This window comes from Chondrus crispus, genomic scaffold, assembly GCF_000350225.1.
Source record: "Chondrus crispus Stackhouse genomic scaffold, scaffold_90, whole genome shotgun sequence".
Lineage (NCBI taxonomy): Eukaryota > Rhodophyta > Florideophyceae > Gigartinales > Gigartinaceae > Chondrus > Chondrus crispus.
In genome coordinates this window covers 166,306-180,394 of record NW_005178795.1, presented here as the reverse complement: position 1 = coordinate 180,394, position 14,089 = coordinate 166,306, and the positions used below count along the sequence as shown (strand labels likewise).

Here is a 14,089-nt window from a genome sequence, read left to right as displayed (position 1 = left end):
CCACGTTCCATTCGATTTATTTAAGGATACAAAGCCGTTGCGCTAGATCCATCGTGCGGTCACGACTAGCCTTCCAAAACCGTGGTTGCATTTCCTCCCAGCTAACTGTACCGTCCGACCTACTCAGTTCCCATTGCGGTATTTATACGTAAACTCATATGCCCTGCAGTAGCACTAAAACTTCATATCTATTGTTGATCGTAACCGGCGAGGAGATGAACAAACTGCTTGCGTGCATTGAACTTAACGGAAATTTGTGCCCCAGTCATTCTAGAACGACGCCTATGGAGTGCATGCAAAAGGACCTTTCACTTCCCTCCGGAAAGTTTCCTGTCCGGAAATCTTCCTTTATTTTACTCCCCTGTCACTCAAAGGAGAAATCCATCGCAATCTACCGAGGTGTTTTCGTCAAATTTTAGACACCAAAGCGACGGCCCGTTTCGAAAGACATATAAACGTATGAAGAAACGACAACACAGGGCAAGTAAACAAGCACCTCGTTAAAACTTTAAGCAGCTAGCCATTGACTCGGCGAACGTTTACGAAAGTCTAGTTAGAAGCACAGGTTGCAGTCCGCTGTGTGCGTTCGCATAGATCAAGGCACCAGGCCGACAACAGATAACAAAAACACAACGTTGGCCACTTTCCAGAGAAAGAGTAACTAGACTCGTGCATACGCATTGACTTGCAGTCAGGCTCGTTTCCTGTTCAGTGTACGGAGCTCGCATTGCGATAGCTGTATACAAATGTGTAAGAAGTGAACAAAGCGAGCAGTCGAAATACTCTCCATGTGCGTTTTGGGAAGCGCCCTTTCGCAGCTATTTAGAAGTAACAAGGTCCGCGGCGCACTAGAAATACGTTCTGGTCGTGATAGCGTTGAATACTGTTCGTCGAATGTTGCTCCTTGAATAAATAAGAGGACCACTGCAATATCGTCGTTAGCGTCATGATCCTGATGGGCCCGGTCCGCTGATAGCTGTCGTTGTGGCACTGCCAGCTTCAGACAAAATGCGCTCGACCTTGGCACGCTTTTGGTCATTGGCAGCATTTTTCGGAACTTCGATAAGCGCTGCAACATTGGAATCGTGGGCGTCACTTGGGAAGCTACCTTGGGGCTTCTTTTCTGTGAGTTCCCTTGTTTCGACAATGTCCTCATCGAAGATTCGGCCATTTCCAACCTTTGGAAAGATAAGAAATGGGTTGTCAGGTGCAACAGCGGCCACCGCGGCAAGCATCCCCCCTCTATTTGCGCCTGCCTTTGCCTCTTTTAACCTCGCCAGGGATTTCTCTACTCCTCTTCTTTGTCGATCCATCTCCGTTGCATCCCTCTTCTCTGCGTCTTTCTTTACAAAAACTGGCGTTGCTACGTACGTATGCGCTGACGGTAGCGGCGGCATCCACTGTTCGATAAACAGGCGCTCATCTGGCATCTCGTCCGACTTTTCGGGTTGCACAAACAGTTCTCTTTTCCGTTTCTTGGGAGCCGGCAAAACCGGAAAACGCGGAACGGGATAGGGAAATGGGATTTCTTGAAACATCGCATACTTCATCAAATCTCGCGGTGTCGAATTTGTCACCGGTGACAGAGCCTCGACCGCTCCGAGCGCATCAATGAGGTTACAAGACGCACGACCGGCAAGTTGGCTTCGGGCCGAAGCAGAACGACCAATCGCCTCAACAAACGTCGCAGCTATATCAGCGAGTGCATCTGCAACAGCATGTGTTGCATGAATGCCCGATGCCGAGACTGGACGCGCCACCCGCGAACTAGGACGTGCACTCTTCGGAGTTGAACGATTTGCCAAGCGTTCCGCCTGCGCGTAGATAATTTGAGCGCACGAAGTGCGACCGAGTGCCTGCACATAGCATTCTTCTCCGCCGCCGCCGCCGCCGCCGCCGCCGATGCCACTGCCAATGCCGCTGCCATTCCCGCCGTCAGGCATTTCTGACGGGGCTAGTGACGGAAACGATGGAATGGTTGCAACGGAGTTTGGACGAGATGAGGAGGGGTCAGTGGAGGTCGCAAGACCCCTCCACAATCATCAAGATGTTGCGCTAATAACAGATACCAGCAAACACTCCCTTCCCTTTGGATCTCGCAGGCCTGGGCTCACAATAAATTGTCGTTGTGACGTGAAGTTGAAGGGGACACACCCACGGTGACAAATTTTGCCGCCTTGCCGAGAGGCATCTTACGGACGAACAGCATTAAAATATAAACAAAACTATTATTTTGGTGCCAAAAGTATTGTTGCCTCTTTCCCAGAGCCGTTGCGCTGGACTCTGTCGCAGAAACAGCGATGCTCATGACTCTGCACCAGTTCAGAATTGGGGAAGCTCCAGTACAGTATTGTTTCGGGAAAAAAACATGCGGCCTATCTTCAGCTGGTGAGTTGCGAACCTTTCCCTTTTCTGGCTAAGCGGGACTGTTTTCTGCAAGCAGTGGGGATTATGCCACAGCTGTGCTCAAAATTATTCCTTTCTAGAGGTAACACAACAAAAGCGATACATCCAGAAAGGAATATTTTTGAGCATAGCTGGTTGTGTAAAACCACCATGCTTCAGGACAAGAATAAGGGTTTGCGCGCCTGAATTGGAATCGATTAAACTTAACTGAATACGCTCGCTAGCCAGAGACAATGAACGACTTACGATGTGTGATCCCAGGGTTGTTCGGGGGCTGGCTCACAATTTGTCAAGACCACTCTCGGGACTGATGGTTCAATTTTAGAAAGTAGTAGTTCGCGACTTGCCTTTAATTGTTTCATTCAAAAGCACTTCCGATGTTCCAGTTCTAACGGTCCGGGATTTCAGTGAAGTATAGCTTCATAAAAGAACGCTTGATATTTCAATCTCAGAGGGAGTCATATGTGACATTTGAGCGGAGGTCAGAGAGAGGTCAGAGAGACAATAAAGGGAGTTCACGGTCGCATTTCCGCTCGAGGGCATCTTTGCACCGGTTTCGTGGTCAGCACTCACGGCCCCCGACTTTGCGGGTTTGAGCCCCCGTCCTGGAGTATCGTGAAGAGCAGCAATACTGAAGTACATACATGGCTACAAGTATGTGTGCACATGCGTCAACAGGTACTGTAGCAACCAGGCTTTCAGCTGCTTGTTTCGTCAAGGGATGCCCTCAAATAACTTTTTCTAAGGCATACAGTATATCGCAGGATGTGCAGTATGGACCTTTATTTCTAGAAGGGCGCATTCAAGTGCAAAGTAAACTAGGGAGAGTGCCGAGTCCTGTATGGCATTACCGGCTTGGCCCGGCATGGACGACTGTAGCCACAGTTGTGGCAGTCAAAAGCCGTAGCCGGACCTAGAAACCCCCGTTATTGACTCATATACTGCTCCGCATCACGCTTATATATTGAGTTGTGGAAGATCTACCCAGTCTGGAAATTCAGACCGACTTTCCCTTGTTGCGTAGCCGGGGCTGGGGAGCCTCCTCTGGTGTGACTCTTGCCCTCTTCCGACAAAGGGCTATGGGCGTGTAACAACTAAGGTCTATTGACGCTGTCTGTTTTCTTCAGTTCATGGGAGATTTGACGAAAAGCCTTTGTGAGTAGGTAGGTCTTTGTCGCCTTGTGGTCTCTACAGTACATACTGCAGAACAGGTAAGAAACCTCTGCAGGTTCTGATGGTTTCATAGTTTCCTTATCTTGCGGTTCATGTGCCATGTAAACAAGAGGAGAGGGTTTCAAAAATCCCCTTAATAGTACCCCCCTCTGGGCTGTATACAGAAGAAAAGCTTTTTTTGTACTGTGCAACCAAAGGATAAACCAAATCACGGCTGTATGAAAGGGATCGTGGGGTGTGCTCAGAACTGCGCATGGGAAGCTTCAAAGGCTTGATATGCGACAAACGCAGCAATGCTTGTGAGGCTTGTGAAATAAAATGACAAGTACAGCGTCTGTCGATCTTAGGAAGAATTCACGTCCTTTCAGGGGTGGCTTCTTTCATCAGCAGGTGGGCGAAACACGTATGATTCAAATTTGCAACCGCTTTTGGGATTGCCAGGCAGGGGTGTACCGTTTAAGGCCACACGACAATGCCGTATTATAAAATGCACCGTATGCGTTTTATCTCCAGGTCTACAGAGTCTGGACCTGGAGATAAAACGCATACGGCTCTGGAATCCAGACGTGGTATTCGGCTTTCGAGCATGGATGCAAGATCACTGCGCTGGCGGTCAAATTGGCGCTTCTCTCTCTCAGTTGAAAGTCGTGTCAAGTGCGGCCGCCGTGCGACAACGGAAAAGACAGCGTGGTCCTGATAGGGTCTTGCGAAAAGGGATCTCAAAAATTTACAAAATGACTAGATATTGTATCTGAGTTACTGGGCCAGGGTTGGATGGAATATCTCACGCAGCCAATCAAGTCCTTGCAGCGCTAAATCAATGAGAATCCTCCTCTCTCCACGTGCGTCATGTGTAAAGTCGAGAATAATAGAATAACTTTAGACCCTTTTAGACGGAGGCGACCTATGGGTTTAAATATCAAAGTCACACGTTTTACATTTCTGCTCCTCAAGGTGTTTGTCCCCTCTTCACCTCGACCTCGTAGTGCCAATCTCCCCTTTCGTCTTCAAGATGCTTCGCCAAGGCGCCGGCATTGTCCGTCGCGGCATGTCCACGGCGTCCAAGGTGCGCGTGAAGAACCCCGTCGTCTCGCTCGATGGTGACGAAATGACCCGCATGATATGGCGCTCTATCCAGGACAAGTTGATTCTCCCGTACCTCGACCTCGATATCATCGAGTATGATCTTGGTATTGAGAGCCGCGATGCCACTGATGACCAGATCACCGTCGACGCCGCCCACGCCATTCTCGAACACAACGTCGGCATCAAATGTGCCGGAATCACACCGGATGAGGCTCGCGTGAAGGAGTTTGGTCTTAAGAAGATGTACAAGTCTCCCAATGGGACTATCAGGACCATTCTAAACGGTACCGTCTTTAGGGAGCCGATTCTCTGCAACAACATTCCGAGACTTATACCTGCATGGAATAAGCCCATAATCATTGCTCGACATGCCTTCGGAGATCAGTACAAGAGCACTGATATGGTCATTGACCGTCCGGGTACAATGAAAATGACGTTTCAACCTAGAGATGGCGGCGAGAGTGTTGAACATGTTGTTCACGAGTTTGAGAGTCCTGGCGTTGGGCTTAGCATGTTTAACACCGATGAATCCATCTATGGCTTTGCTAAGTCGTCGTTTGCGTATGCTCAGATGAGGAATGTACCCGTCATTCTTTCTACGAAGAATACGATTCTCAAGCAGTACGATGGAAAGTTCAAGGACATCTTTGCAGAAGTTGCCAAGGATTATCCGAGCGTGCCTTATGAGCATCGCTTAATCGATGACTTTGTTGCCTACATGGTCAAATCTGACGGCGGATACCTAGCTGCTTTAAAGAACTACGACGGAGATGTCATTTCCGGTATGTGGAGCAAACCATGCTTTTTCTCCGACGCATTCTTTATATCATTTCGCCTATGGAGTCACCCTGCGTCTTTTGCTAACACATCGCTAACACATCGCTAACACATCACTTTCTCAAAATGTTTTTCTTACAAATTTGCATTATACAGACATCAGCGCACAGGGCTTTGGAAGCCTCGGTTTGATGACATCAACCCTGCTGTGCCCCCACGATAACGGAAAGACAATCGAAACGGAAGCAGCGCATGGCACGGTGACCAGGCACTTCCGCCAACACCAAGCTGGAAAAGAAACGAGCACAAATCCGATTGCCTCTATATTTGCATGGACGCGTGGGCTGGCACATCGAGGAAAGTTGGATGGGACCCCAGGAGTGGTGCAGTTTGCCGAAGATTTAGAAAAGGCATGCATCGATACAGTGGAAAGTGGGATCATGACCAAGGACCTGGCTATTTGCGTGCATGGGCAGGCGGGAACGGCTCGAGATAAGTGGGTTACGACGACAGAATACATGAATGCCGTTGTCGAACGGTACGAGACGATTGAGAGCGTCGCCGGAGTAGAATAGCTGTAATATGGGAAGTGTCTGCCTATCGTGTTGCGGTCGAGGAGGTATTGCTCAGCAGTACTGTAGAAATGTAAGCGTTTTTGAATGTTGCGGAAGCTCAATGCTCACATCGCCCAGCATGAACGCCTTTTTTCATTCGAATGTCAGGCCCTTCGCGCCTGACTCGCCCTAGTTAACGGCAACCAGGCGTGCGCACCAACAACAAGTGCAGCATTGCCTACCGCACGCCTGTCGTACATCTACGGTGCTCTTCGGGTACAGTACTGTACCATTTATACTGTAGTGGCTCAACGTTTTGATCGTGGTAAAATTCGACTGTAGTCGCAGCAACGTGTTGTGCGTGTAATTACAGATTCCGCATCTCTGAGGATTCAGACCCCGTTCCAAGATTAAAGGTGCTCGTTGTCTAGAGGTCAGACAAGATAGCTGCGGGCGAATCTTTGGGAGCCGCATTCCGCCCTGGTTCCACAGCCCGCACCGTTATCAATCTTGACCGCGGTGAGGTCGTGTCATTGCCGTCTACGTTTTCGATGTATGTCTGAGAATCTCTTCACTACGAAGCATTCTTCACCAATTCGTTTGCGCCAATAGCTTGGCACCCAAAGCATGTATAGTTTTGTCCGTCTGTACTCCCCGCCACGCCGGGGCCTGCTCCGTCGTTGTCATCGCCGCTTTGTGTGCGCCGCCCAACCATTGAACCATGTGACGGCGCCTGCTGCTCTCGAATCGAAGCGCATGTATGTTGTGCTGTCCGACTTGCATGTCAAGCGCGAAACAGTCTTCACATGTGTTCAGGCGCTCAAAATCGCCCACGCAGAGGCACTGAAACGTGACGCAGGTATCGTCTTTCTCGGCGACTTTTGGCATGCTCGCGGCTCTCTCGCAGTAGAGCCTCTTAACATCATTCTCGAAGAACTCCAGCATTGGTCAGTGCCTGTCGTTATGATTCCAGGCAATCATGATCTCGTCTCTCGGAACGGGAATGGTGTCTCCCTTGTTCCACTTGCTACCACTCTAGGAGCAGAGGCGTGCCTATTGATAACGAAGCCTACCGTGTGTCTGGATGCCTTGTTCCTCCCTTACATGCATGAGACCTCCAGGCTTAAAGCATCTCTTGAGCAGGCTAAAAACTCCCTGGAAGACATTAGTGCAGTGTTTTGTCATGTCGAAGTTGCCGGCGCAAAATTGGCAGACAAAATTGTCTCGAAACCATCATCTCGTTCTATCTCCCCTGGTGATTTTCCATCAAAAGTGCCAGTGTACAGCGGGCATCTACACAGGCCTCATGTAGTGTCGGGCAATGTCAGGTATGTTGGGTCTCCGTATGAAGTGTCTGCGGCTGAAGAGGGTCAACAGAAATTCTTGTATGTTTTGGACAGGAAGGCAGGCTGGGCAGTTACCGATAGTATTCCTATTCGAGTAGGGCCTCGTCACATTACTATTCGTGCCGATGAATATTCGTCACTGCCGACTATAGAGGCTGGTGACCGGGTTACTGTTGAGACATATTCCCAATCGAACGATAAAATGACTCGGCTTGTTGCAAGGCTTAGAGAAAAGGGCACTCGCGTGGAAATTAGACTAGTCCCTGGTGGAACTAGTTCGGGACTTCCCAAAGGTGATGGTGATGCCAACCCCCTCGCTTCAACGGAGCCTCGCATCTCGTCCGATGTACTCTCCAACATTGACTTGTTTCAAGAATATGCTATGATTAAGAACCTTGATCCTACGGTCACCAGCTCCGGAAAAGATATCTTGCGTGAAGTTGCGGGAAAAACTTCGACATTGACTTCTAGCATCTCTGGAAAGGATGTGTTCATTGAGTGGGATAGTGTGACACTACGAGGATTCGGAAGCTTTCTGAAGTCGACAACTTATTCTTTAGACAGACGCGGAATTGTCCTAATAACAGGACGTGATTGTGATAACGAAGGTGCTGTTACTGGTCGCACAAATGGTACAGGGAAAACCACTCTGGTCATGTCTGCCTTATGGGCGATGACTGGCCGAACTGACGCACGACCAGATGGTTCCGTGGAAAGAGGTGTATCTTTGGAAATGATTCATGATGATACCAATGAATGTGAGGTTACCGTTAAATTGAAAATCAGAGGCGATCGCGTGATGTCAGAGGTCCTCAAAATGATGTCGAAAGAAGAACGTCAGCTATCGAAGTTGAACGTCAGCGACAACGGATCAATCAAAGAATCTCTAAACTTGCAAGTGACGAGAACAAGTTCCAGACCCATCACATCGTCGAAATCGAGGTACGTTCTTATCTATTCCACAAAACCTGTCTTGATGAACAAAATCTGCTTGGCATTTCCCGTGCAGTGCCCACGGTCCATGTATGTCTGACAATTCCTGTTTTTGAGCTCGCTTTTGTTGCGTATTGTTCAATTCCTGTGCGTTTATTCTCTTGTGTACGTCCTCATGCGTAGGTCATATCGCCAGGGACTATGCTTCAAAGTCAACGACATCGACTTAACGTGCTTGGACGTCAAGGAGACGCAGTCACGAATTGACAGACTAGTGAATGGAACGTTACTACCACACACGGTCTTCTTTGGACAGCATATGGGGCCAGGGAGAGGTCTTGTTGACTCAACTGATAGAACATTGAAAGAGCATCTTGCAATGGTGTTTCCTCTTGATGTTTGGAAGGCCGCTCGGAGCATGAGTCGTGAGAAAATCAGTTCTCTTCACGATGTGATATTGACGTCCGAAGCAAGCCTGGATGCTGCGAAAGCTGTGCTTTTTCGTTTGCAGGCCGCAGAGTCATCTGCTCGTGACCAGTATAACGCTTTCGAAGCGCAACGCGAAAAGACTTTGACACATATTGATGAAGAGAGAAACAGTTTTCACGCGCGTAACTCCCGATCTTCTGAGGATTCCGTCGCTTATTCAGAAACGTTTCCGACAACCGCAGATCAGTTATCAACTATTATTGAAGACTGCAAGCACAAGCTGAGGCAACTCGAGGACTACACAGGAAATGCCCTAGATAGCCAAAGAGAATCAACCGCTTCAGCCTTGACCTTATCAAAAGCATCTCTCCTTGCAGCTGAAGAGGTACAGTCCCGAATCACTTCTTTGATGTTGAAAGGTAGAGATTGGGAGGAAGAGCGTGAACGGAAGGCACGAGACATTCGCACCTATATTGAAAGCGCTAGGAAGGAGCTGAAAGGAATGCAAAGTCTTGCAGATATCGATGCAAAATGGAGCGCAGCCTCCATGGAAATGCGTGACTGTGAGGAGAAGTTCCAGGAGCTCGTCATGGTCAACATTGATTTCAAAAATGATCAATCCCATGCATCTTTCTCGACAGAAGTGAGCGTGGTACAGGAATCACGGAAACGAGTCTCTGCGATTCAGGATGAACGAGTGCGACTGGAAACTGCACTTCACGAAGTAAAGGCACGTCTGCTGCAAAGCGAAAATGTATCACTCAGCTCCAGCGATGCAAGCGGCGAAGAACATGGTTTATTGGCCCTTTCGAATCCAACGTCATGTGAAACTTGCCTTCGTCCTTTCGACGGAGAGCTATACGTGCAAGCCAGATCCCAACTTGAGAAAGAAGCTGCTGCGATTGAAGAAGCTGTTTTGAAGACCGAGGCACAGCATAAAAATGAGAAAATATCATATGAGGCAGCTGTTCGTGTCCTAGGTGCAGAGGTTGACGAGGAGAGAAGACGGCTTCTGGACAGAAAAGCAAAAGTCAGCGAAACATTCAGTATACTTCGATCAATGCGAAATACGAGAAGCTCACTGTCCAGAGAAATATCGGAGTTTGAAAAGAAGCTAAATATTCTCTACCGAGATCCCAACTTATATCTGAACGAAATTCAAGAGATCACTGCGACTTTGCGAAAGGCGACGCATAGCGAACCCATGGGCAATATTGTCAATATTGTTCAGGAAAACGTTGCTGCCAGTCGTGAAGCTCTTTCACAAGCCGAAAGGCAGTATGAAGCTGTGATAGCCGAAGTTCAAGCAAGAGAAATTCTGAGGACAGAATCGTTATCGCGACGAAGAAATCTACAGGATCATATTGATGATCTTCTTGATGTACAAAAAAAGTATCAGAGTCTTGAGAGCGCAAGAAATTCCGCGCAGCAAGACGTGAACCCGTACATGGAGTCGCTGCGAAGGGTGCGGAGTGAATTGAATGCAGAAACGTCTACGTTTGAGAAGCGCGAGCAGGAATTCTCAAAGCTAAAAGGCAGCTTGAACACCTTCAAGTCACTTGACGTAGCGTTTGGCCCTCGTGGCGTTCCTTCATTCGTCCTGGAAGAAGGTCTTTTATGGCTCGAAAGACTCACAAGTATGTACTTGGATAGGCTCTCTGCAGGGGAACTGATGCTTCAGATCAGGGCCTTTTCAGACTACAAGTCATCAAACAGGGTTGAAGGGGACAACAAGGAAATAATCTCAAAGAAGGTCTTCGTTCGCACAGGTGGGGCCCTACCCGTATTTAGAGAGCGTACTCTCAGACAACTTAGCGGAGGTCAGCGCAGGCGATGTTCTTTGGCATTCGCGCTAGCATTTGCAGATCTAGCTCATGAGCGAGCTGGCTTTCGTTCTTCGCTTATTGTCATGGATGAAATTTTGCAATCTTTGGACGAGGATGGTCGTCGGAGAATATCCAAAATTCTCCCAGCCCTTCTTGATGAAAAACACAGCCCACGAAATACAGTTTTGGTCGTTGCCCAAGACGAAGCACCAGAAATTGCTGGTTTAGCTCACGGCGGAATAGATATTGTTAGCAGGAAGATGGACCAGAGTGAAGTACTCCTAGATTCCATTGACTCCGCGCTGCCGTATCGAAGATAATAAATGTACATTTCTCTAGGCGGGCTATCCAGTTCCGGGATGACGAGGAACGTTAAACCTATGTCTTGTGAGAGTCCGAGGCTAAAAAGACTTTGGTCTTTTAGCTCGTCCATTTAAAAACAAGAATTGTGAACATAACTCCACATGCGATAGATAGAAGGATGATGCAACAAAGAGCGTGTCGCTTCCTTTGGTACCGGTTAGCTATGTGTAGTTCCCGCACAGCGCTTGTGGTCGTCAACTTAACGTCCTCTAGATTGTAATCAATTCTATCCAAAACCGTACCCTGATCGACGACTAGCGACGCAATATCCTTGACAAGCGTGGCCAAGTCATTGACATTTTCTGCGACAGAAGTGAGCTCCTGGGTTCGATCCTCAGCCAAGGCAGAAGCGTTTTCCACGGTGAGCAGTTGCGATTCTGAAAAGCCTGAGTCGTACTGGTCTGCTGCGGATGGGTCACCAATATCTATCAGGGTTCCCATCTTTGAATCTGTTTTCGCGGCGAAAGATTCACGATGTTCTTTGAGTTTGTCTAGGTACGCTTTCTGGCGCTTTCGGAATGACATTGAGAGGTGTTGCAGAGGTGTTGCGAATCGCTTCTGCAGGTTCTGCCGGATCTTTGTTTCAACTTCCCTATCATCTGAATCAAGCTCTGTAGTGTGTTTGGTGACATTTCGAACTTTCCGTTCGACGTCATGTAACAGCTTGGTCAATTGATGAGACCGCGTTCGGATGTCGTGCTCAAGTTGAGAAGTATCTGTTTCTCCAAATGAAGGTAGCAAATGCTTGTTATACAGTGAGATGAGTTGCTCCAGAAGCTTTTCTAGTTCTGATAAATCACCCGTGAGTTCGTTGTACGTGAAGACCCAGTCCGGTTCCATACCCCCCCTCCGAACCTGAGCACCGTCCTCATCTGCACTGTCATCATGATTTGAGTCGAAATCTCCTGTTGCATTTTCAGCGCCGATAAACCTGCTGCCCTCGGATGCCCTTGCCGGTCGACGGTGCAGTGCTCTCGCTTGTTCGCGATATCGTAAGAATAAACCGGTGCGATCCCTCGTCGCCATTGCGAAGGATTACGTACAGCTCTCTGTACAATCAGCGAAGAAATCCCGTCTTTGAACAGTCGCACATTGCGGCGCAAGACTTCTGTGAAGGCGTTCCTTGCCAGTTAGTGCAGTGAAGGAACGATGCGAAGGACACGGCTTCCACGGGTTTGCCCAACATCATCCACTTCCACTGGGGGTCCCCAGAATTCCCTAAATCGTATAAAAAGCGCCCAATGTTTTTTAGGCAACCACATTTATTACTTACAGTATATTGTAAAGGATCTAAACTATTATGTGATTATTCGAGACAACCAATTGTGTGTTAACGTTCGCCTCTTTTCATCGATCCCAAATTAACCGAGCACCCCGACTCGTGCTTGCAAGACTACCACGAAGAGTGGCCGTCACCATTCTGCATTCCCAACACAAAATGTTCCAAAACTCCAGGCCCCTACTCCATATTCATATTGAGTGTGCAAGAAGCACAGTACATGCTTTAGAGGGCGAAAGCGCGACATGTAACAGCCTATGTTGTGGTATGGCCGCATCGAAGATGTCATCGAAGGGGGTCTTTTCTCTCTCCCTGATCTTTAAACCTCTCAAGAGCCCCTTACGTTGCAAGACCAAAGTTGATAGAGTGCGATACTTTCTCTATAAGAAATGGCATCTAGCCTATCGATAATGAAAAACTACATGGCTGAGAAGAGAAAACTAACGACGTCTATTGCTGCGGTCCATACCGAGATTCCATTCTTGGCCTGGAAAATTCACGGAATGTGAAGTGCACGCGAAAAAGCGTGAGGAATAGAGTCCAACCCCCCCCCCCCCCCCCCCCCCCCCCCGTGACCTCCACTGTCTTAAACTTCAAAGCACTGGTCTTTCTGCAATAGTATCATTAAGTGACAACAAAGCTTGTGAGGCTGAGGCAGTAGAACAAGACTTAAAGTTTAAAGTAGATTTGCCCACGACATTATATCACAACTCTCCCCTCTAAATTCCCTTGTCCTGTAAATAGCTCGCTGTACGAGGAAGAGAGTGACATGCCAGATAATATGATTAAAGAAGCCCAATGCAATTGGAAAGAGAAGAAACTCCAGTCGCATAACAGTTAATTAGAACCCCAACAACAGAAGAGAGAACTTATTCACTAAAAAAACGTCGTTTCACACACACAGAGTGCCAACAACATACACAACAGTGCAGTCAGAGTTATATGGTTCAGGCATAACGTTACCTCCTTCATCGCCGTAAATTGCATTTTATGTCTTCTCTCTCAATTTATAAAGGTTAGTTAGATCGTTGAGTCGTTGAGAACGAACGGCCGTTAATTGACGGTACTGACAGTAACAAACAATAGACAGGGAAAATTTGTTGAGTAGTAAGTCTTCTCGCTGCATGCTCGATATGCTTTTACACGGTGATTAGAAGTCACTGACACCTTGCGATTGGAAGTAGTGGTTGGGAGGGACCTTCCACCTTGAGACAAGGGTTCCTTCCTATTGGCCACTTCTGCGACTTGCTTTTACGACATGCTTCATGGCGGAGAGTAAGTTGGTGTGTGTCCAGTTGAGGAGTCGAGAGTCGTCCATCTTAATCACACGAATGTTTTGTATGCGTCTTGCTGACTTGTATTTATGGTGGGCGTGTTTGCACTACAAAGTGATTTGGAGAAGTGGTTGAAACGAGATTGGGACGCGGGGCAAGCATTAAAGTTGCGCAGCATGGACCGCAGGCACCACCGAAAAGTTGTGCAGGTCCAAAGCGCGGATGTATCGGAATGGAAAACGCGAAGCTGGACAGTACGTATTGGTCAAGGTTTAGACTGCGAAGGTTGGACCGGGTGGGTTGGAAACGCCTTAAGGACCGAGGAAAGTCAGCGGACGAATGAACGGCCAGGGAGGTTTGGGACGCCGCGGGGTAAGCATGTGAGGAGTTTGAATTATGAGCGATGAGTTGCCTGGTGGACTGGTAGTTATCCGTAGTGTGTTTTGCTCGGCAGCGTTCAAAAGAGGCATGTATGTACAGACGGCAGCATGAAGCGCCGTGAGGGGTGCTGGCGACGCGCCCTTACAGACACATCAATCTTCTTGGTTAGGGGCGTGTGTGCCGTTCATAGGTATGGGAAGAAAGAAGCGAATGTGCAAGATTGCTATATTTTCTCCAGACAGAGGGGGGGGGGGGGGGGGGG

General features: G+C 48.3%; 6 protein-coding genes; 5 read left to right on the top strand and 1 right to left on the bottom strand.

Annotated features, from left to right (window-relative positions):
• CHC_T00007989001 (hypothetical protein) overlaps window positions 1–196 on the top strand; it is a 769-nt gene extending 573 nt beyond the window's left edge. Inside the window, 2 exon segments of the mRNA XM_005711638.1 lie at window positions 1–24; window positions 25–196. The exon segment at window positions 1–24 is cut by the window's left edge and continues 573 nt beyond it. Of these exon segments, the coding sequence (XP_005711695.1) occupies window positions 1–24 (24 nt within the window). The 3' untranslated portion in view covers window positions 25–196.
• A 1,706-nt stretch (window positions 197–1,902) lies between these two features.
• Window positions 1,903–2,163, top strand: CHC_T00007988001 (hypothetical protein). The gene has a single exon (XM_005711637.1). The coding sequence runs from the start codon at window positions 1,903–1,905 to the stop codon at window positions 2,161–2,163; it is 261 nt and encodes an 86-aa protein (XP_005711694.1).
• Window positions 2,164–4,353: 2,190 nt separating this feature from the next.
• Window positions 4,354–6,363, top strand: CHC_T00009580001 (isocitrate dehydrogenase). XM_005711636.1 is given in 4 exon segments: window positions 4,354–4,379; window positions 4,534–5,447; window positions 5,599–6,017; window positions 6,018–6,363. The coding sequence occupies 3 exon segments, from the start codon at window positions 4,354–4,356 to the stop codon at window positions 6,015–6,017; spliced, it is 1,359 nt and encodes a 452-aa protein (XP_005711693.1). The 3' UTR covers window positions 6,018–6,363.
• Window positions 6,364–6,623: 260 nt separating this feature from the next.
• CHC_T00007987001 (hypothetical protein) lies at window positions 6,624–8,375 on the top strand. Its single transcript, XM_005711635.1, has one exon. The coding sequence runs from the start codon at window positions 6,624–6,626 to the stop codon at window positions 8,373–8,375; it is 1,752 nt and encodes a 583-aa protein (XP_005711692.1).
• Window positions 8,376–8,450: 75 nt separating this feature from the next.
• CHC_T00007986001 (hypothetical protein) lies at window positions 8,451–10,868 on the top strand. XM_005711634.1 is given in 2 exon segments: window positions 8,451–10,850; window positions 10,851–10,868. 1 exon segment carries the CDS (start codon window positions 8,451–8,453, stop codon window positions 10,848–10,850), a length of 2,400 nt encoding a protein of 799 aa, XP_005711691.1. The 3' UTR covers window positions 10,851–10,868.
• An 82-nt stretch (window positions 10,869–10,950) lies between these two features.
• CHC_T00009456001 (Syntaxin) lies at window positions 10,951–11,919 on the bottom strand. The gene has a single exon (XM_005711633.1). It carries the CDS (start codon window positions 11,917–11,919, stop codon window positions 10,951–10,953), a length of 969 nt encoding a protein of 322 aa, XP_005711690.1.
• Window positions 11,920–14,089: the final 2,170 nt, after the last annotated feature.